This window comes from Leptonotus elevatus, chromosome 15 (genome assembly GCF_054856555.1).
Source record: "Leptonotus elevatus isolate MCC_2025b chromosome 15, RoL_Lele_1.0, whole genome shotgun sequence".
Classification (NCBI taxonomy): Eukaryota; Metazoa; Chordata; class Actinopteri; order Syngnathiformes; family Syngnathidae; genus Leptonotus; species Leptonotus elevatus.
The window spans coordinates 15,942,025-15,966,428 of NC_141253.1; the positions used below are offsets into that span (position 1 = coordinate 15,942,025).

The following is a 24,404-nucleotide window of genomic DNA, read 5'->3' on the forward strand; positions in this document are numbered from 1 at the left end:
CATGTTCCACCTTAAAATTGTATGAAATTTAAGGGAAATTTTCCATTCTTCTAATTTGTCATTTCTAGTTCCTAACCGTAAAGTGGCCACAAGAGAGCAGCTGATACCAGTATTGGTGAGTATCAATAGATTAAATAAAGCCGGGTATTGGCCCGATATGATACTTGGTATCTGTACTTGTCCAATCCTATTAATTGGGGGACAAAAAAAAACTATTCAAAGCTATTTCCCTGTGTGGAAAAAGTACTTGCCCCCTTTGTTAAATCATGAATAAATTGGCTAATCACTTTTTTTATTTTATTTTTTATTTTTTGGAAAGCTAAGTTAATTTCCACTGACCGCACCCAAGCCTGTTTACCTCCAGACCTGTTTAGTCAAGAAATCACCTAAATGGAACCAAATTAAGTCAGCCACCAAAAAAATAAAAATAAAATGCCACGATCAATTAAAACAATTAAGAAATAATTGAATGTTGTAGTTGTAACTAATAAATAATACATTTCTGACAAAATAAGTGAAACTGTATAATTTCCGGCAACACTGTTAAGGGATGGGTGAGTACCGATACCAGGTGTTGTATTGGGCGGATACTCAGCCTTATTTTAAGCTATCGGTAATTGTGGCCGTTTTACGATCAAGAAGTAGAAATTAGAAGAATAGAAAATTGACAATAATTTCATGCATTTTTTAAGAAAAATAGATTGGGAAATATTCGTTTTTCTTTAAAAATATCTGTCATTGATTTTTTTGGGGGGGAAATGTATCGAAAGTACTAGTGGTATCCATACTTGGTATCTGTATCGGTGACTACTCAAGATTTGAGTACTCGTACTGGTATTGGTCTGAAAAAAAGTGGGATAAAAAATTCCTCGTATTGATGGTCTCTCACGGTCAGTGATTCTCAACCAGTGTGCCGTGACACATTTGTGTGCCGCGGGAAATTATCCTATTTTTGAATAAAAATAATAATAATAATAATACATTTTTGTTAGTTTATCGATGCCAACCACATATAGTAACAGGCAAAACAAACACATTGGTGTGCCGTGAGATTTGTTTCTGTTGTGAAATATGTGCATTAGCTCAATAAAGATTGACAAACACTACCCGAGGGTGCCTTAGCACACTGGGAATCATAGGTACATGATGTATAGTTCTATTAGGCCTCTTGTCAAGCCTGTTTGTATGTTCAATCATGAGGCGGGTGGAGGACAAATGCCTCCTTGGTGTCATTTGTAAAAAGAATTAGCATAGCAGATTAAAAAAAAAAGGCCACTTTCGCCAACTTACTTGTTCTTGTAAGAACAAATTCCGATTGTCAGTTAAAGACTTAGTTAACACAGTGTTCTTTACTGGCTATGATATTTATATATATATATATATATATAGTGACAAAAAGATTAAGTGTAAATGTTTAATCACCTCATTTTCTTTCATATACAGTACACAACAAACTAATTGATAATGTAATCAGAAATCATGAATAATTAATATTAATTAATTAATAATTATTTGTTCCATATCGTGCAAATTACTATAAAAACAAGAAAATGCTTGCAATGTCTCAACGTTTTGATTTATTACATATGTTAATTTCGAATTTTGCCACAGATTTTAGCAAGCATCATGGAAGTCGACATGCTGGATTTGCTTTTGCGGGCCAGGCCTGATCTCGCCCCCGGGCCTCGAGTTTGACACCTGTGGTGAAGAGCCATTTTAACTGTAATCAGTGTAAAAGAGGTATGAAAAAAATGGATGGATCCAGTGGTTAACTTTTGTTTTTGTTTTATTATATAGTGACTAAACTCAAAATGTTGGCCAAAAAATGCATGAAAATGTAATAAAGTTTTCATAGTTTGACTCTGGAATGAGTTAATTCAACTGCAATTATTATCTATGAGAATAATAAATCACTATAATCAAATAAGTCTTTGGCTGTGGGAGTTTGGCCAATATGTTAAAGAAACAAAAGTAACTAGATGTATTAATTCTTGAGAATTGTGACAGGTCTGAGTTATTTTCGAGCATCAGTCTGGCAACCGTGGAATTCCACAGAGGGGAAGCAGCTTTCCAGCGATTAGTCCAAAGCCTTCCGTTTCTTTTTTTTTTATACGTGTGTCTGTTTGTGTTTCGACAGACGCGAGAAAAATCCTTTTCACTCAAAAAATGACAAACGAGCAGAGCTCACGCATTCCGACACCGTCTAAAAGGTGTAAAACACTTCCAGATGGCTGCAGGAAATTATTGCAGCGCTTGCATATTGTGTTCTAGCCTCTCTTCAACCTCTCGCAACCCCCCCCCCCCCCCCCCCCCCGTTCCTTATTCCTCATGTTAGACTGTCTCAAAAACATCACTTCTCTGATGCTTGTTTGTGTCTGCAAATACTGCAGACGCTGCTTGCGTCCATTTTGAGGACAGGAAACACCATCAAACCAGCGGTGCTCCCCTCACCCCATCCACCACTTTCAAAAATATATATTTTTCTATTTAAAGAGCCTCGTTCAGAGACCTCTGGCATCCCGAGTAGCAAAGTGTGGGGCTCCACAGTGGGCCTATTGTTTCATAAGTCCCATATGTGAATACCTCTGCTGGACCAGCCCCTCCATTAAAACATCAGAGCCAGAGCAGCTCTGCTTAACATCCCCTAACACTGCTGCTGCACACACTCCAAAATCAACTGAGAGAGGCCGAGTGGCCACCTGGCTAAACCTGCGGACAGTCCCTCCTTCCAAAATTGTCTTCAAAACTTGTATGTTATTGGACCATTGACAGATACGTTTGTCCAATGATGCCCCTTTTATGAATCATCATGTGGTTTGACCAAAAAGAAGTAACCAATTTTGGACTTTTATTTTGAAATCCATTTCAAGACAGAAGTTTGTACCATTCACAAGACAGTAAAGAACTCATGGGAGCCGCTATCTCACAACCATGTCAAAAATGTACCCTTTTAACAACTGATATGTAGTGATCATATTTGGACATCGTGTGGTATGACCTGAAAATAATTATTACCGTAATAGTAATTTTGTCATTTTCATTTTACTTATGTGGCTACTAGTTAGCTTGTTTTGTTAGATGGCTAATTGTTAGCCTCACAACTTCAAATTGAAAATATTAAGTGTTGCAACCAGCTTTCCGTGATAGATGTATGTCCTATATTATAGATGTCCTACATTGTGGATAATATTAAAATTGTAGATAATAGTCAATAATAATAGAGAATAAATATTGTATGTGTTCCTCTCTTCCCAAGGCAATCATCTATTTTTATTACCTGTTTCATGTTAATCTACGTGAAATATTTGTTGTTGTAACACAAAGCACCACAGGAAAGAAACATTTTTATTGAGATGGGTTGTTTTTATTAAACTGATCAATTAAAAAATAAAAAATCTCGCTGTTGCATATATTTCATTTCCATAATACACGTTCATCAACAATTACCCATTTACCAAAGTAGCCAAAATACACTTTTATATAGTTCACAGTATAGGGAATTCTATTTTTGCTATTATTCCATATGGGCAGTCAAAATCCCTAAATTGCATGACCCCAGCAATTAGACATATCTGAGTATAAAATCTTTTTTGTTACATTCACGAAAATACAAACAGCAGCATTGAATACATAACAGACAGAAATGATTCTATATACTGTATTCTTTTTCATTAATGTGAAATAAATATACATTATAAGAAACTCTGGCTTATGCAGGCTGATTAGCCAAGAATTCAAATAAAGCATTTTAGTGGTGATTTGTAGCTCAAGTAGTGAAGACAGCAGCTTGTTGGTCTTGCATGATGGTGGTATCCTCTTTGCCCATCAGCAAAGCTCCACTGGTGTCTGCAATAACACAAAGCTACTTGTTAGCATTCGTCATTAGGGTCTTGAAATTCCCTTGACATGAAAAGCTTTCTGATTATTGTCTCAAGGACAAGCACTGAGTGGTCACTAAAACGCTCCTTTGTCAGAAATAGCTTTCAGTATATGATTTGCCGTACTGTGCAAAAGTCTTAAGAAACCACAAGTTTCATTGTTTTACTGACCTTTTTTTTTCAAAACAGCCATTTTAAAGCAGTAAAATAATAGGATGGGTACAGACTGACATAATAGGCTTCCAGTTCATTGAGAAATGCAGCTTCCTGCCTATTTTTTATGCTTGCATTTGCATAAAAATAACATCTCATTATTGTGGGATTGCTGAAGCATTCCCACATATGTTATTGTGATTTTCATTCTCCACAATTTTTGCCGTGTAACAACTCCCACATTATACTTCCGATTTACACTGTTCAAATTCAACTTCAAATTCACGACTCCCGGGGTGTATATGGTCTGATTCCATATTACCTCCAGCATTCGCATAAGTTAAATATCAACTTTTCCCCATTCATTTTCAATCGGACAGACAACTAGCTTATTATCATTATTACCAGGTGTCTAATACTGCTCGGCGGCACAGTTGGTAAAGTGCAATGTCCAGTAAGGAGGAGGTCATAATTGATCCCTCAATTTACTTCATAAGCATTCCACATGCATTCAAATCTTAACATTCAGCTTTCAACATCCCCACGCAATTTCTCCAGAAATTGCACTTAGTCTAGTCTAGTCTCATTTTTCATTGTTTAAACAACAGCTGTATTAGTGACCCAAGCGTTCGCCAGTCGTGCCGTGCGGTGCTTGGGTTCAGTTACCCTTCCTCTCATTCTTACACAGTTATCTGTGCTTCGTGATGACACTTCCTGACTTAATAACTAGGGATGGGAACCTCACACGTTTTATTCCTCATGTCTGTAGAGAAAAACCCTTGGTTCTTCTTGTTAATGTTAATATTTGTGCGCCCTTGCATGTGTGCACCATTGTCAGACCCACCTCAAAGAATTTTGCCATTGTAATGGAGCACAGATTGCTCATACTAGTCAAGCAAAAGAGACTTTAGGTACCAAGTGTGCCTGTATGCATCCCTAACACTTTTGCACAGTACACTACTACAGTGTGTATTAGTTGTGGGAATACAGAATTACAAATATTACAAAAATAGATATGTTATAATCAAGTTTAATGATTCCAATTAAAAGCATTCCAAAAGTAGACATTTCACAACATTTACCGGCCAATAGTCCAGGTCAACTAGTTCATGAGGAATCCGCTCGGTGCTTGTTGAACTGTGTGCTGGAAAAAGAAACAGAAAGGGTGAATGTTAGTTTTGTTTCACCCCAAAGTAAAGTACACAATGTGCATCAAATAATCTGGTAGAAGTTTGATATTGAACTTAATCAACTCAGATGCTGATTGAGAAGACTTACCTGAGGTGGAAAGATGCTCCTTCGTCTTTCTTCCACCATTCCTCTGATCAAAATCCATTCTGATTGGCTGGTGATTAACACTTATTAGTGTTAATAGTCAGTAGTGCAACCATGATCAAATCCATAGTGTTATTAATATGTTATTACATCGGATATAGGGTACAAACTACTGTATGTCTTCAAAAGCAATCAATTGTATTTCCATTCATATGAAGCACATTTTGTTTGATTTTATAAACCCTAGTTGCTTAATTTTTTAAGACAAACACGATTAAAATGTATAACATGAAACTCTGTTTAGGGTTAATTTCATGAGACAATCTACAGTGGAATGTGAGTTGGTTTTCCACTTGAGAGATTATACCAGTGATTTAAAAAATAAAAATAAAAACCTGTAGCGTATATATCTCTGGAATCATTGTAGCGCAAGCTTAATTTTACTTTTTCTTTTTTTTTACTTTAGTCAATGTAAGAAATTGATTTGACATCCACATGAAGTGTCAAACTTGTGTCAGCCGTTTTTCATTTTAACAGCAAAATTGGATCAATTCTGGACACAGATGCCCCTCAAGGAAAAGAGCAACCAAAAACACATAAAACTCAAACCCTCCTTGGAATGAAGAAAATATTTCTTTAAACTAAAGAGAGAATGCTACAGAGCCGAGATGAAATGGAGGAAAACAAACATGACCATTAAATATCAAATCTCATCAAACTGTCAGAAACGTAAAGACTCTTGGTGTTTTATTGGCTCTCATTTAAGTTTTATAAACCAAATAAGACACATAACAGCAATTGTATTTTATCATCTTAAAAACATTGCAAATGTGTGGCTCTTTCGCTCCAGAACTAATGTTGGAACATTAATCCACACTTATATTACCTACAGAATTGACAAAAAAAAACCTACTGTACAGCGCTTTGAGCTGAGCACTTTGAGTAAATTAAGTTCTTATTGATTTGATTGAAGCATTCCCACATATGTTATTGTGATTTTTATTCTCCACACTTTTTTGCAATGTAACAACTCCCACATAATACTTCTGATTTACACCATTCAAATGTCAACTTCCTTCAAAAATTCCCGTTTCTCGGGATATACATTGTCTGAATTTAGATTCCTTACAGCATTCGCACAATTTAACGTTAAATATAACCTTTTTCCCATTCCTTTTCAATGGGACAGACATTGAAATTTTTCTAAGTCCCACTTTCCACGCCTACTTATATACATACAACTTATCATCATTACCACCGGCCTGGTACTGCTCAGTGGTGCATTTGGTAAAGTGCATTGTACAGTAACCAGGAGGTCGCAGGTTCGAATCCCACCTCAGACTATATTTTGCAAATATATATCCATGCTAGGTGATATACATGTATACCAACTAACTATCATAATAGGAAATGGATTATCATTTCACTGGAATCATTAAATGCTTAAATGCTGATTAAACACTTTTCAAAATAAATACACAATTAATCATGACTGATTAGAGCAACCTGGGTTTAAACCCCGCTTGGACCAATTTTAGTACTTTAGTAATTACTTGGTTTCAAACCCCGCTTGGACCACATTTTAGTACTTTAGTAACATATCTTTTAATTTACTTCATAAGCACATGCATTCAAATCTTAGCATTCAGCTTTTCAGCAATCCTACGCAATTTCTGTAGAAATTGCACTTTGTCTAGTTAAATATTATGATTGACATCACTCGCTGTCGGAAGCTAGTGAAGCCACTCCTGGCCAAAAACAAAGATCATAATGATTAGGGGTGGGAATCTTTGACTGTCTCATGATTTGATTTGACTTGAGTCCGATTTTTGGGTCGGTGATTCGATTCAGAATCAATTTTCGATTCAGAACGATTTTTGATTCAAAATTATTTGATTGACAATGATTTCTGCTTCAATTTAAAGAGGTGCAAAGAATCGTCATGATGTACTCCAGCCTGACTTGTTAATGCTAATTAGCAAGCTATTCGCGGCACTTTTATCATTGAAAAAAACGCCTATTCATACAAAACGCTTCAGGAATGTATACAAAGAAGCATGTTAACATTACTCACCGGCATATGCTCTTCCTATGCTGCAAAAAAAACATTACTTATTACTTTTATTGTAATAACTTGATCGTGACTTTCCTTCTACTCTCTAATGTGGCTACAACTTAAGTGTATCAGAACGCGCAGAACCACACTGCCCCTAAGTGGCCAAATTGGGCACAACATGAACAGCGCTCACAATGAAGGCACACACAAACAAGAACAAGACAGTATAAAATAATTTAAATAAAATTGACTTTGTGACATTTAAAATCTATTCTGAATCGTACTAAATGAGAATTGCGATTCTTATGAGAATTGATTTTTTGGGCACACCCCTAATAATGATCAAGTTTCACTAAAATGTATGGCAGAGCTCTATATCAAAATGCCTAATGAATGATTCAAACAATGATCAACAATCCCGTTTCCACCAATCAGTACAACGTCATTGAATTTACTATGGTAAACAATGATTTGGGCCACATCCACACGAAAGCCAGTTTCAATGTACCCTTACAAGTTTCTTACCGTTTAAGCTGTTCGTCCACATGACGGCGCAGTTTCGGAGCTTGAAACCCATCACTTTTGAAACCGGGATCCAGAGTGGAAAGATTTCAAAACGCGCCTCGTACGCGTCCGTCTGGACACCATATGCAGGATACTCCTCCAGTGATGACGTAATGGTCGCAGCTTGATGACAACGCAGTCAGCAGATTGATGGCGTATGCGCCAATTCTTGCGTGACTGCGCGCAAACCGTCAGTCGGTCCACAACAATGGCGGATAGCCGTGTCTTAGTCGTTTTGCGCAGCCTCCTTAGCTTGCTTATGCTTTTGCAGCAAAATATTTTGCTTCTTTATTCCCACATTCAACAAGTGGTGTTGTACTTGAATCACCCGCCATTGTCACTTCTCCTGTGTTCGTCTTTTTTATGTTGCTTTGATACATACAAAGCCATGTTTGTTCTGTAGATTGCAATAAAGTTGGGGGTGAGGGAGGGGGGGGGTGTTTGTCTTCTTCTACGCTTTCCGTCAACTCCCTGTGGCTGCGCTACAGCGCCACTCCAGACTTGGCATATACATTACAGCCGTTAAACGTCCTCAGCGTCTTCTTTTGGACACACGCAAGTCTTGAAATGCGTCTGTGTGTACGAGATTAGTTTGAGGAACAAAGCCGGCTTTGCTTCCGCCTGGACGGGGCCTTGGTGTCAAGGTTGGATAATGAAGGTCCCGAAAGGGAAAAAAACCCTACCACAGATTGGCTTTAGCCACAGGTGCTACTAATCAACTGGCAGCTAAACTAGCTCATCTCCACCTGTTGAGTAGACGCACCAATGGCTAAAGCCAAACTATTTCTGGGTTTTTATTTCCTGGACCTGCATTCCCCAAACCTGCTTGGTGTATAGTCCAAATAAAGTTCATGACAACATAGTGGAAACCCACCAATAAATTCAACAAGGCATAGAACAGACAAAGAAAAACTAGAAAAGAGGAGGACATTGAGTAGTATGTGTTCTTTCCTCATAACACATTGGGAATTACAAGATGAGCTTTTTTTGGAAAAGGAATGTTTTGGATTCTTCCCATTCAAATCCTATTGTTGCACAGAACTGCCAATTCTCTGCTGAGCAATTAAAGCCATCTGCAGACCGCCGCATGTGGCCAGACCCAACTTGGACTGGATCATCGCAAAAAAAAAAGGTCACTCACACCTGCAAATTGAGTGAGTTGATCTATGGGCGCCCTGAGGCGTTAAAAAGTGAGCTTGTATAGCAGGGGTTACCAACTCTGGTCCTTGGTGACCCCTATCTAGCATGTTTTAAACTCCGTCCACACGAAAGCCAGTTTTAATGTATCCTCACAAGTTTTGTACCGTTCAGGTCGTTCGTCCACACGATGACGCGGTTTCGGAGCTTGAAACTGATCACTTTTGAAACCGGGCTCCAGAGTGGAAAGATTTCAAAACGCGTCCGTCTGGACACCATATGCAGGATACGCCTCCAGTGATGACGTAATGGTCGCAGCTCGATGACGACGCATTGTCAGCAGATTGATGATGTATGCACCAATTCTCTCAGTAAATATCGCGCTCTATGAGTCCCAACTAAATGTGCAACGGTTGAAGTAGTAGATTTGATTGCTCGATGGGCAATTATAACTTTTAATTTGTAAAATAACAGTCGCTAAATCACTAAGTCGTGATCACGTGACGTCGGTGCAAATGGTCAATATTGCACCACAATCTCGATACAGTAGTGAACTTTTTTTTCCATTTGAGTTCCAGTCACCACCAGACTTCGAGTCATGAGAAAAAAATTAAAACAGTCACAATGAAGCACACGTACTACTTACTACACAGTATAACTATAAGCACCATGACCATGCTATTAACGACCATGACGTCATGTTATAATGCAAGAAAATACCAAGACAGATGGTCTTGTCACAAGAATCAATTGAAGTTACTGTCTCTGGAGGAAGAGAAATAAACCAAGAAATTAATAAGTGTAAGACACTCACCTATCACTTATGTATTATTTATATATTGCAAGCCTAATATATGCTTACATACTAGATCTTCTTTTTTTATATATGCCCTATTCATGTGTATTCATTTTACTTCAATATCAGTCCTCATATATAATTTCTTCTTTTAGCCCATTCTAAAAATGACTATCGTTAGGTTTCTGATTGGCCCGAAAGTTTTTTTTTCTTTCCCAGTTTACACGGGTTTAATGTCATTGTGGAACAAGTGTATCATGTGTGATGCTGATGGTAAGTATAAACAAAAATATCTCAACAGCATTTGACCCCAAATGTACATCTTTTCTGCTGTCACATGGCTAACATTGGTAGTGTAAGCAAGCAATAACCAGAAATGAGTCAAAATTTGTCAAATAAAATGTGGTAAAAGCCCAGCACCATTTCAGTCGCTCCCTTCTCCCGTAAAATCCTAACTATAGGAAAAACATGGCAGGGAAGGCTTAATCCTGCTGCTTTATAACAACTATAATGTAAATTTACAAGAGGGAAAATGAATGACTGCAGTGGCAGATTATGTTACTCATTACAACAAGACCTCAAGACAAAACTGTGTAGACATAGTTTAGAGTTTAGAGTTTAAAAGCCAAATTATTTTGATAACCCGCAAACACATGAGCAAACACATTTTTCACACATTCATCAACCTGAGTGTGTGAATCCCTAAACTGTGTGACATAATCTGAAGCAAATAGCAAACATAGTCAATAGACTTAATGATCATTAAGTGAGAAGTGTGTTTGGGTCCAGAGTAAACGCACCTACCTACCCACGGTTTTAAGTTCATCACCTGCTCAGCTGTTTCTGTGGCAACAGTTGTGAAAAGACCACACAAGAACTCATTGCCACATCACCCATGAATCCCTTCTCAATGGCATATCGCTTTGTCATCCCACTTAAATAACCTTTATATTTCTAAGAGCAGCGTAGACAGACTGCGTCAGCACGATGCTTTCAAACTCACCTGTAAATGAGGAAACTGGAGATTCCAAAAATGATGAGCGCCAAGCCAGATCCCACAGCTACGATTCCCAGAACTGGCAGCTGACCTGGAAACAGGAGAAGGATTCCACTCTCAGTTGTCTCTCATATGTTCAACAGATGTCCACATTCATATTTTTGAAAAGGAAAAAACACAGCTGTCACATGCGCAAACACAGCTGCATAACCTAAGATTGTAACAATATAATTAAAAGGCACACTTCACTTAATGTAAAATATACATAATAATGTCATAATCTAAGAATTCAAAGACTCAAATTCACAGATTTTTTTTTTATATATATTTTTGGGTGGTGGGGGGGGGGGTTGGGCTGGGGTTGGGGGGGCGTGAATTTTGTGCATTTATTTTTGGAGAATTGGACATAAACGAGTTTCATTAGTACAAAATTAGCCATTCCAGATTGCATCCTGATTTGGCTTCAGATTTTTCGGCTGATCACCAATCAGCAATCAAGGAATTAGAAAAACCGATATATATTTTTAAACTTTTATATTTACTCTACAGTCGACTGCCGGACTGGCCCGCCCCACAAATAGGGAAAACAACATGTAACTGGACAAATGAAATGCATGAAAAAAATAATAATAATAATAATAAAATTAAAATTAAATAAAAAGTAAAGCCAAAAAAACACTGATAAACATTAAATATAACATGTAATGTGCCAATCAATGACCTTATTGAGCAATCGGGCAAATTAAGACATTACAGCCTAGCACTGATTTTGCACAAAATGCAATATATCATTCGATCCCGATCTAAAAAGTCGACTTTGTATTTGCAATGAGGTGGTTGCAAGTGTGTTTCTCCTCAAAAATGGCTTATTAAAACACTAGGGCCTGTTAATTGTAAGACAATTGGTCCTCAAAACCGAATTCCTAGGAACTGAACTGGTCCTTTAGGAACACCCTAGGTCAGGGAGCTGCACACAGCTGACTTAACTGATCAGCTAATCAGTAGAAGCCTGATAACTATCTTGTTTATCAATCAGGTGTGTTGATGGAGGGAGACATGGAAAACAGGCAGGACAGTGGCTCTCGAGGACCAGGGTTCCCTTATATAATTATTATTTATTTTATTTTATTTTATTTTTTTAAGAGCTCAGTATTGTTCATTCGGTAATGTCATCATCATTGCTCTTTTTTTTTTTTTTAATATATATATAATATTTTTATTTATTTTTTATTTTTTGTATGTGGGTGAGTATGTGTATGTGCGTGCGTGCGTGCGTGCGTGCATGCCTGCGTGCGTGCGTGTATTTGTTAGCTCACCAAAAACCTATTAGAAAAAATCCCATACCGTTCACCTAAACCGAACACCGCCGTCAGGAGGCCCGAGGGGACCAAAGAACCAGGGTTCCCTATCCCTGCCCTAGGTGGTCAACTGGTCCAGGTAAGGATTTAAATAAATTATGAGATGCAATAATAATAATGTGTAAACATGTTTTTGTTTTGTTTTATTTGTCCTCTGTTTGATTGTGTTGCCCTGTTGCAAACCAAACTGCACCCTTGGGACAATAAAGACCTTCTTGTTGTTCTACACTGTTGCATACAATTGAAGCATACAAATGATATGGTTGCGCCATATAATATACTGTGGGGAGTAATGTTGCATAAGTAATGATGACATATTAGAATGTCATCAAGGGACTTCATATTATTGTTTTAATTTGTAAATTTGCTAAGGTGAAGATGACGAATGGCTTTTGTCATACCATCATTGCAGGAAGGGTCATCTGTGGAAAACACACAGGGTGGGTTATCCAGCGGTGGGCCCCCACTGGGCCAGTGGATCTTCTCAGTTTGGGACCAAATGATCTCTTTCATGGTTCCATTGTAGTATGCAACCAGCTGCACAAACAAAATGAAAGAATCATTTTATTCCATTGAATTTTTTAACAGATGGCGAGGAACCAAAATAACCACTATGTCCATAACAAGATATTAAAAAATATGAATTTGATCATTTTCCACACCACTTTTCCTGTTAAGGGTCACAGGAAACCTGGAGCCGAGCCCTGTTGACATGAGAGAGGCGAGGGATTGACACATACAGACAACCATTCACACTCACATTCACAGTTACAGCCAATTGGAGGTTTTCAAGGAACTTTATATGCATGTTTTTGGACTGTGAGAGGAACTGAATTACCCCAAAGAAATAATGGCTGCGTTCAGACTGCAGGCATATCTGACTCCAATCGGATTCCTCTTCAAATCCATTCAAATATTTTTGAGTGTCCAAATCCGATCTGGCCCTGTTCTGACTGAGCCACATTATTGACCCATCTGACAGGTTGCTGTAGCAACGACATTGAACGGACACGCCGCCCATCGCGTGTAGTTTGACATCATTGTGACGCTGTTTACTGCTCCGTACTTCCCGTTCCTCACAATCCCCCTTTTTAATAAATTAACCTGTAATCTGATTACATAGTTTTTTTCTCAATGCAGTTAAAAAAAAAAATTGTATTCTGAATACTTAACGGCGGTACATGTATTCCGTTACTCTCCAAGCCTGGGTATCGGTACGTGGTATCTGTGACCACATAAGAGTTGAGTATCCGTGCTGGTATCAGTCTGGGAAAAAAAGGTAGCATTGAACACCCCTAAAATTAACATTAATTGTGACTATGTGAGATTATTAACAAAGCACCTACTTTACGAATAAAATATGCTTCAATCCATCATTGTGATAATCTAGTGGTCACCATTCACTCAATTAACAGGATCTTGTGCATTATGCTGTAAGTCATGGTGGACACGGGACACTATACAGGACAGGTTGTGCCTAATACAAGACTGAGCAAAGATTAACCAGTAGCGAGTAGGAGTGTGATTCTTACTTTGATGGTAGAACATCTGTTTTCCTGCTGTGAAACATGACTCCTGAGTTTCACACATGTCAGAGGGTCTTTTTTGTTTAGTTTTGTTTTGCTTTCCCTCCATGCTTGTAGCATGTTGTGCCCTCTCTACTTAAACCTTGAAGGCCATCACCCCTATGGAGGATTATCCAAACAATGCACATGGCGATGATGAGTATGGGGGCAGGGCCTGCAAAGACTGAAATCGGTGAAATAGTAGCCTACAGGCCTTGAGTTGCTTATCACTCCAGAGCTTCACAAAACAAATTCTATGTACTGTATACATTGAACATGTGAAAGTTACATCATTTTATGGACTCTAACTTAATGAACAGCAAAAGACGTTTTTTGTGGATTATAGATTGTAAAATGGAGAGAATGGTTGCATGAGAACATTAACGGCGTGGAGCACTAGCAATATGCAATATGAAAGCCAAAGATGTCAAATGAGGTCAAGATTGGGGTTTGGGCAGACCACTCAAGGGTTGTCGCAAAAGCAACATTAAGTCCATTATTACCTAAAAATATCATTAGATAGTGTAGGATTCTTCCCAGACCAAAAGTATGTGCTTATGCTGTGGTTATTTACTGCTGTATTGTATGACGCGTACTTATCAGAATACAGTATGCATTTGTTTTTACCAGTAATTAACTGTTTTTTTTTTTAGCCCAATTTATGATTGGATCAATGACAAAGCATTGCAAGATGACGTTGAAATAAAATCGAATAGAAACTGTTATCGCGGTTAGCTAATGCAACAATCGCATTTTGGAAGACCAAACACAAGCATTAAAAAAATGTGTCTTAAGGTGGCAGTTTTTAAAATGATTGCTCCTCTGTAACCTTTGCATCTCTTATTAAATGTACTGTCCATGAAACCAATTCGGCCGTAAAATATAACATCCCAATGGCCATCACGCCCCTGGATGGAGACTTTAAGCTCTCAAAAGATCAGACTGCGAAGATGGTCAACTTTAACAAAAGGTGGGTTACACCCAGGACTGGTCACCAGCCAAACACAGGCCTTAAAACTAGTGTTGTTCCAATACCATTTTTGGGCCCCCGATACCGATTCCGATACCCAGCTTTGCAGCAGTACCATACCGATTCCTAAGTTATTTTTTTCTCAACATGAAAAAGCTGTCCTGCCATTGGTTCAGAGCATTCAAGGGCCAATAGGATATCTTGGCTCAGCATGCGGTCAACATGTCACACATCAGCGAATGTACACAAGATGCTGCATCCAAAGTCCTATATTAGCGTCGGAATTAATGGTATCAGCATGTCACTAGTTAGATACCACTGTTTTAATGATTCGGGGTTTCTGCCGATACCAGTATCAGTATCGGAACAACACTACTTAAAACCTGCACGGGAATTATGAAACCAGGCTGACTACCTGGGTCAATCGGTCACAGAAGTGCACCAATTAAAGCCAAGGATAAATGAGACCAAGAGCCTCAGAGGAGCTGTATGAAATTCTGACTGAAGTCATATGTAGCTAACCCACTTCTTTTGCACTCAAAGAACAAAAATGGAAAAAACATTTTGTCGATCACAACACACAAATACTTTCCCCTAGCAGTGGTGGAATTTTGAGGTTTTAAACATGTAATCATTAGAGAAGTCAGGACCCCTCTATTTGTCAAAGGATGTGGCTTTAACTTACATAAAACCGTTTATTCTCTCCATTCATTCTAATTCAATTCAATTCAAAAGTACACACTTATTTGTTGTTATGTATTATTCAAAATTAAAATTCCCACATTGCAGGTTTCAAATCTTTAAACACTCATAAATACAGTACTTGAAAATGCATAATTTTAACCTCAGAAAACGTATGCAGCACATTATAAGCCATTCAAAATCGGCAATCATTATCATCATCAAACAATATCTACGATTTGCTGTGACCTCCTCTTGAATAGGCTCCATCTTATTCATAACATTAATGAGGATAAGTGGTGTAGAAAAAGGATGGATGGATGTACCAGTATAATATACCCCGTTTAAAATTAACTGAATGTGAAGGGCTACTGAGCCTATAAAAAAAAGTGTATAGATAAGCTGTATGAAAAAGCATGATTTTTTTTTCTTTTTTTATGTTTGGTCATTGTTCTGCAACTGAAACACGCTGCATACAACGTAATACAAGTACATTCACCGAGGTAAAAGTGAGAGAAGGGAAGATAGAACTGAATTTTTGGCAAGCTTTCATAATTCTGGAATGTTGGTTTTCATTTTCAATCTGGCTGTCCTGAACATGCTGCATAGTGCGACCTGCGGTAACACAAAGGCAACAATAAATATAAAGTGCATACACTTACCCCATACTCCCCTGTGTCCTGGTTGGTCATGGCCCAAAGGTTGATGTCTATATCCCTGGCATTTTTGTGGTCCGTGGTAACAAGTCCTGTCACCCCTAGCAACAACATCCATATTAAAAATCTGGTCAGACAGTGCCATGTTTCATGCTTTATTAAAATCTGAGATACTTTTTAACTCAAGGGGGTTTGAATAATAAAACCAAAGTAATGTCGCTTTGTTCGTTGTGCTCTTGCGTTTTGGTTTTGTGGAGATGGTGTTTTAGCATACTTCCAAGATGGTTCATAAGCATGCATGCGAAAGATTCACATCCATTTCTTGGTATCACTGTGCACATCTCAAGCCCACAGCTAATGAGGCATCATATTGGAACACATTGATTCATGATTTCCACGTGACAACTCGCCAACTCTCGATCCATGTCAATTTGAAGACTCTTAGAAAAGAGCTCCTTTCTTACGAAGACGTCAGTAAAATCATTATGAACTGGAATGTGGCCTTCAAAGCATGAAAACGCCCGTTTCTGTAAAAGCAGGCAGCATAAAACGTCCAAATATTTACACTACAACAAAAGGCTATTGTTTTTGCAAAATGATGTGAATGCACACGTGGTAGCCGATAGAGTAAACTTGCAGCTGTGTAGGCAGCCACATCGAACATTAAATGGACTATTTAAGTGGAGACCTGAGTCATAACACTTTATTAACACTACCATTGTTTTGTTCAGAGGACATATCATAACCTCATTTGGCTGTAGTGTGTGCCAGTAATCTAAAATTGACTCAGTCAACATTCATTTGGCCTCACTTAATGGTTATTATTGAAGAGTCATTTGAGTGGCTCCAACAGTTCCATGGGCAAAGAAGTTTTCAAGTGGCGTGTAAGTCATTTGTGTGGAGGGAAGGCTAGGTTTACATAGGGATCAATATTGCAATTTTTACTTAATTAAACCACTTAAAAAGCTAGATTAAAATGCATTGTTAAAAAAAACTGTATTTAAAGGGGAAGTCAACTTTAAACATTTCTTGACAATAATATGTTATATGTGACCTCACTAGTCTAAACGTGACATTCTGATTAATATTACATTTGTGGAATATGAGTTATGCAGCAAAATCCCACCGTTTTATCCATCTCAGAGGTCGACCATTTTGCCACTTGCTGTCGACTGAAGATGACATCGCAGTTGCTCACTTGTTTTCTGAAGCTGAGCTGTGATTGCTTGTTACTTGAGACCTGAGCAACTGTGATGTCAAATTCAATCGACAGCAATTGACAAAATGGCTGCCATCTGATATTGATAAAAACTACAGGGTTTTGCTGCTGAACTCATATTCCACTAACACGATATTAACCAGAATATCATATTTAGACTAGTGGGGCAGCATAGAACATATTGTTGTCAAGATTTTTGGGGGGTTGACTTCCCATTGAAAAAAAAAAAAGTGTCATTTAGAATAACACTGTTTTTAGCACTTAGTTTATTCTGTTTAAAATAATTACATTTACTCTAGGTCTAAAAATGTAAAGTTATATACATAAGATGATAATGATTATAATTCATTCAATTGATTCAGAGCGACGCTGACGCTGTTGTCATATTTATGAATGAAATCCAATGACATCCACCACACACGTCCACGGAGCGCCAAATCTGTCTGCCTGCGCCTCGATCAAATGCATTAAAATCCTGTTACACCACCTGCGCTACCACTTAGACCTGCTTTTACCGAGTCTAAAATCGAGTCTACTTTCAGTGAAAATATTGCCGGAACGCCTAGGGAGGCATAGCGCGTCGACAAATTCAAAACTATGCTAAACAAGACAAAAATTAAATGTGCCCATTTTTACACCATACGGGTGCCGTTCTACCAAAATAGGGCCATTGAGCTTTTTTTTTTTCGACTGACAAAAATATTACAGAATGGCTATCAAACGTTAATTGATATAATATAATACATGATATAGATATCTATGTACCGGTAAGTGAAAAAGTAAAAACTTTAAATGATACTATTATGAAATAGCACCACAGTAAAAAAATAATAATAATAAAAAAATAAAGTCATCACAATTAACACAGTTGCTGTAGGATGTCGTAGGATGGTTTACTGCAAATCACGTTGTAAACAGTATTTTCTCACCCCAGATTTGGCGGTTTTGTGTTCTCATTGTGATGTTGATGCCGTCGTTTTGAGCTCCGCCATCAGCCAGCGTTTCTTCCAAGGCCTTCGCATACAGCACAAAGCCATCATAAAAGCTGCCTGCGATGTAGTCCATCTGCAAGATGACAGCGGTTTTATTGAAGAATTGCAGTCATAAAAGTACCATTATGATCATGTCGCTTAACATGGACTCCAAAATGATGTGCATATAATTTAACATACCAGTGATGGTTCCAAATGCACACCAAAATCCTGTTGTGCTCTTGCATGGAGTCGTTTTTGAAAGTCTTTGTACTCCGGATTATCAGGAGGTCGGTATGTTATAATGAAAACGGACTAAAAGGACACAGAATAATTGAGTAGAATCATAGCGGTGCAACACATAACAGTATTGGTCTAAACATCTTATGCTAATACATTTTCAAAAAGAAAAATATTTTACACTGGCTTGGAATAAGCAGAATAGCATCTTCAATGCCAATTGCCATGGCAACCCTCGATCGCCTTTTCATCTACTTCAGTGGTCTATAAAAAGCCATCCCGGACATTGTGTTGCTTAATCACTTGTATTAACTTCACATGTATTTCATTTCAATTAATTAGATGATGTTGGCAAAATGACTTTTGTTAGTTTGCATTAAGTGATTCTAACTTTTGTCAATTATCATGAATGCATATTTACTCCAGAGCCTTAATCGAAAACTACAGTTAAAACTTAATAACAAAATAGCAGATGTGCCAGGAATATATTGAGATTTACCGACTGTCAAATGAAATCATGATATATTAATATTCATGTTTTAACTCTCACACTGGTTAAAAAAAAATACAGGCGGATATAGCTCACATCAGCTTGCATTATATTGGGCTCGGACTGGGAAGATAGTTCTATTCAAATGGCTGGAGGACACCGTTTGCAGCAAGTCATTCGGGGATTGTCTGGTGAGCAGGGTGTACGCTGCCTCTCGCCCACAATCAGCTGGGATCGGCTCCAGCCCACTCGCGACTCCATTCAGGACAAGAGTTATAGAAAATGGATGAATGTCCATATGAGTGCATGTGTTTTGGGTTCAGCGTACCTTAAAGACCTTGATGGGATCGTCCCAGTCAAGGTCAGAGTTCTGCCATGGTTTGCGCTCTGCCAAGCTCTCTGCAAAAACATCCAGATAAAAAATGGCGTAGTTTTCTGGGTCCGGGATCTCAGTGTGGAAGAGTTTCATGATGTTCAGGAACGTGTCCAGGGGGCCACAAATGTACACAACTGCAGGGGGAAACAACAAGATACATACTTTTTAAATATTATTTGAATTTAAGATACCAATATATAATTTACTGCCCCACTTCCATATGTGTAAGTATTCCAGTCATGTGCCTGTTTGCTGAGTTTTGTTTGTTTGTTTGTTTTTTCCTATTAAAACAAATCCATACTACGCTCCTCCCTTACAGGAGTCATCATAGTCTGTCTGGGGTTGTTTGTCCCCACCGCCCATATGGGGGGTTTTTTCATCTGAGAAATCGGGGTGCTACTTTGGCGAGCAGACCAGACTTTCCATTCTGTCTACTTCTGTTGCTTATTGATTTTTATGTCTCTTGGATGGGTTCTAACGGTGAATTTCATTGTTATGTACTTGTGACATGTGCAATGACAATAAATTTGATTCCAATTTTCCAAACAAATTTGATTCCAACTTGGAGAGGAGTCAGGACTGGCAAGTTGAGGAATGTTTCAACAACCTGCATGTAGTTTGAGTGGCATAACAAAGACAACTATGTCTGGATGTGAATTCAACTTTATCCTGAGATTTGAAAAATCTGTTTAGAGCCGTAGCTTTTTTTTCCAATATATTAGAGGAGCATTGTCAGAAACACCATCGAAGCCAAAAGGTAAGCAAAGCTGCACCAACTTTAGTTAGTTACATAGATTAGCATTACCTAACATCATTAGCTTTCAACAAGTGGTACATAGTGATTGCTCTGAAGCTCTCGGCGCGGCGGGGCTTGGAGGAATTTGTGTTGTTGATGAGTCTGCTGCATGCACCAAATGCACGGAGCTGTTCACTAATTGACAAACTTATGAAGACTACAGCCATTTACTCGCCCCTCCACCCAACCCCAAACTCTGGGTTATTCTTCAAATACAAGCCACTTGTTCAACACCCTTGCTCCATCCATGGTCGTCATGGTAACAAAACCATACTTAGCATTGGTTCTGTGCAGGCGAGGTGAACAGTCGCTCATTTAAGCCTATTCAGTTCTGAAGGCTTCAATAAAGGGGGGGGGGGGTGTAAAGTGTACAGCAATTCTTGATCCTTTGAGCATGTTGATGAAGTAAGAAAGAAAGTCCATTTTAGTTATACAGTATAGCACTTTTGACAGACGGTGCTTTCAAAGTGCTTCAGAAAATTCAGAATCACGTACAGCACAAGTGAATATTATTTTTACTGTATGTCTCCTATAAAGATTAGTCAGTCAGCAATGCATATTAAGTTTCTCTTATTAGTTGAATTAATTGATTTGGTGTTATGACATTATGTTTTATTGGTGCGTGTTACATTAGTAGTTAAAAGAAACCAAGGCAGTCACTGTTAGCCTTGTTTTGTCATTTTTAATATACACAGCCAACTGCACTTCTACCCTTCTTACAGTACAGTAAACCCTGGCATTTAAAATGTTCCACGTCAATTTAACTGATGTGTTTTTTCCTTCTTTTTTTTTTTGCAATCCATGACGTTTGACCTTTGGCACATTAGCTTCTGCCAAAAAAAGTGGTGTAAACATGGAATGTTGACAACAGCTGGGTCGCAACCTAATTGAAAAGTATATCCAGTATTTTCATTTAGGAGGTAAGCATTCACAGGCGTAGTCAAAAATAAACCAACAACTCATTGTCTGCTCTTACAGGAATCAACCTTAAGGCCCGTCTGTTTCCAACGAACTTTCACCCTGCCACCTACACTTGTCTGCTTTTGCGCCACAAAAATATATAACCACCATTATTTTCATTCCAGACATATGCCGGAGTGGGGGCTCACAGCTCAGAGGCCACTTAGCAGACATTTCCTCATTGGCTAGACTAATGTTGGACCCCGACTCCATCTGTTCCATCATAGTTTAACCATGCCAAGTAGTTCTGCTGTCTCCTGGATTGCGCCCAAAATAAATGCCCCAACAGTCGGGGGCAAAATGGCCTTGTGTGTTGTGGCAGCCTAAAGTAGACAGAATTACACACAAATGCACATTGAACTTGTTTGGTCAAGTTGTTCCACTTCTCACTTTTCAAGAACATACTCCTCTCTTTTCTCCTTTCTCACTATTAAGACAACAACATGCAATCTTAGTATTTGATGTCAAAAACATTCAATGAAACTGCTTAAATCGGCGGCCACTGAAATAGTCCTGGGGGGGACACACAAAAATCGGTTTAAATGTCGTGCATGACGTCGCGCAAAATGTTTAATATAGTGCATAGCTCTTTTTCTTTGCCTTTTTTCTGTTTTTGCTACCAACCTTAAGAAGAGGTGTTAAAAGAGGAGACTAATACACAGAACATACACAAGAAATTAGGCGAGTTAAGCAGATTCACTTTCACGGCAGTAAAACTCCAGCTTCACCATACTCATTTCTACAAGTTGTTACCAAAGAATTTTACATGAGCAGTGGACTTATTTTAACACTTATAGCGTAAGTACATTTTGCTGTGCATGCTGCACATAGGACCACTCACTTCCTGACCAGATGTATGACAAAAATGCCATTTTAGACATGAACAAAATCCATGCATATTTTCAAAAGATGTGCTCTTGGTAATTTCATTTTTCATAATACATTTCTATATTAATATATGAAAGATCCGTGATCCTAACCCAACAGCAAAGTGTTTGAAGCAACAACAACAAAACACACATACTGTTTTGTTTTGGGTTTTTTGTTTTTGTTTTTCCCAGCACAAAAATTTGTCATTACCATTCAAGGACAGCACAAAAACTGCTGAAAAGCAAACTAACATTAAATGCAATAACTCATTTTGTAAATTTTTTGCACAACAATCAACTCACTCAAAATTTGAATAATATTGTGGTACAATGTTTGTCCTGGATAACAAACCAAATCTGCAAAAAAATTGTGTAGGGTGGTTAGTAATTTTAAATCAACAATAACTTCTTTAAAAAATAAATAAAATCAACAATAACAACAACAACAAAAAAAGGACTTTCAGAGTGGCTGTTTAAGCATGGGAGATAATGATATTTACACAAAATGAAGGCGGAGGAGAAGATTACTAAATGTGTTTGTTTTTTTATCATCAGTGTTCTTACCGTTATTGATCAAATTATAATAAAATGGCCCATATATAATTACATAATACAGTACTCTATACGTACTGTGAATAATGTATATGGATGGTCATTATACAGTATGAATTTAAACTTTGGAGTTGCTAGGTCCCAGTTCACGTCCTGCTGCTTAGACTCAGTAGCGAAATACAGCGATGGGAACAGAAATATATTCAATGTTCTGATTTCACAACAGCTTTCAGCTGCGAGCCTATACCCAAATGGTCATTTCTCTGATATGTAGTTTTAATTCATTTTGTTTAAAATATATTTTAGGAGCCTGGATTTATTTTCCCTCATATACAAACCTCAGGCTCTCTTTTTCTTCTTTTTTTTTAACTCTTTGGAATAGAATATAATAGAATAAGGGAGTCACTCTATTGAACCCTGACCTCAACACCATCAAACATAGTGGTAAAGAACTAGAACAGAGATTGTGAGCCAGGCTCTCTCGTCTAACATCAGTGACCTCTGATGATTCAACAGTGAGACTTGGATGAGAGAAGTGGGGCTTTACACAAAAATGCAAAAAGTATTTTTTTTAAATATGTTTGGTTCTAATAATGGAAAATAGTATGGTGCCGATTCCTCTGACCACAGTTAATGTACTTCCCACATATCCGTTTGCCAGGAATTACAAGGAAGAATTTGGGGAACTAAAGGTGGTGGATAGGAGTTCGAGTGAGCGACTGCACGCAACCACTTTGTCAGCTGTAAAAGCTCAAATGACAGTCATCGCAATAGTTTAGCGCTCTTCTCTCCAGTCTCAGCCTCTCGTCATCTAAGCCCAGTTGGCAGACCTGATAGCCTCGAGGTTATCTGCTAGGATTAAAAGTGAATGTCGAGCAAGTCTTGACAAAACCATTAGCTTCCATGACCTCCGGCTCACTGCAGCAGCACCATAATTCATCAGAGAATTTTTCTTTGCTTGAATTAGCATTGTAGACCGTCTTTGCTATTATTTGTATTTGTACAACCAACCAACATGTTTGAAGAGAATGCAGCTTAAATATTTCATAATGCCAGAAAGATGAATGATTATGATCCATTCATTGCTGGTCAATTCTGTGATCCGTGATTCGTAAATAAGTTGTAACAGAGCATGCAACATTAATGATAATTAAAATCCAATTATACATTATTGAACATGTGGCGCAGTTAACAATTGGTGGTGGTGGTGGGGTGGGATATATGAGCAAACATTGGTCCATGTATGAGTCATTAAAAACAGATTTTTGTGGAAAATGTTACTAATGCAAAAAACAATATTTCAGTTTCAATCGTTCATGTAAAAATGTATTTTACATTCTGCATTGATGGCCCAACATGTCAGATTTTTATGTTAACATTTTTGTTGTTGTTGTAAAGGCTTCAAAGCCTCAACTACATTCCCCACTCATTCACACACAGAGATGCATTGAGTATGCGCCAGGGGTTAGGAGGCGAGGTGAAAGGTGAAAGGTGGATTCATGAACAGCTGCCGTGACACGTTTCTGTAAGTTGTTTAAAACACCCCTCACCTCGGCTTCATTTGTGACCTGACCTGTCCAAAATCCTGCGCGTTATCTAGACAGCTTTGATGGACCCCCGCTCTCAAAGCTCTGAACCGTAATAAGGATGCCTGCGCTGTTGCACACGCTCACTAAGTATAGCTTTGCCGATCTCATCGCATAGTAACAAGCTTTGCATTAAGAGAGACACATTTCCCTTCGCTGTGCCCTGAGATTCATGTTAGCCTACAGTACCATGCAAAAGTCTCAGGACAGCATGCTTAAATTCTCTTTATCACAATAGTTATTTTGGAACAGTAAACCA

General features: G+C 38.1%; 1 protein-coding gene across 1 annotated transcript in view; it reads right to left on the reverse strand.

The window, feature by feature from the left end:
* Positions 1–24,404, reverse strand: part of npr2 (natriuretic peptide receptor 2) — a 71,235-nt gene that overhangs the window by 42,201 nt on the left and 4,630 nt on the right. Inside the window, exons 2-7 of the mRNA XM_086096580.1 lie at positions 19,335–19,516; positions 18,478–18,591; positions 18,235–18,370; positions 16,093–16,187; positions 12,616–12,751; positions 10,863–10,947 (exon numbers count right to left, since the gene is read on the reverse strand). Of these exons, the coding sequence (XP_085952706.1) occupies positions 10,863–10,947; positions 12,616–12,751; positions 16,093–16,187; positions 18,235–18,370; positions 18,478–18,591; positions 19,335–19,516 (748 nt within the window). The remainder of the gene's footprint in view (positions 1–10,862; positions 10,948–12,615; positions 12,752–16,092; positions 16,188–18,234; positions 18,371–18,477; positions 18,592–19,334; positions 19,517–24,404) is intronic.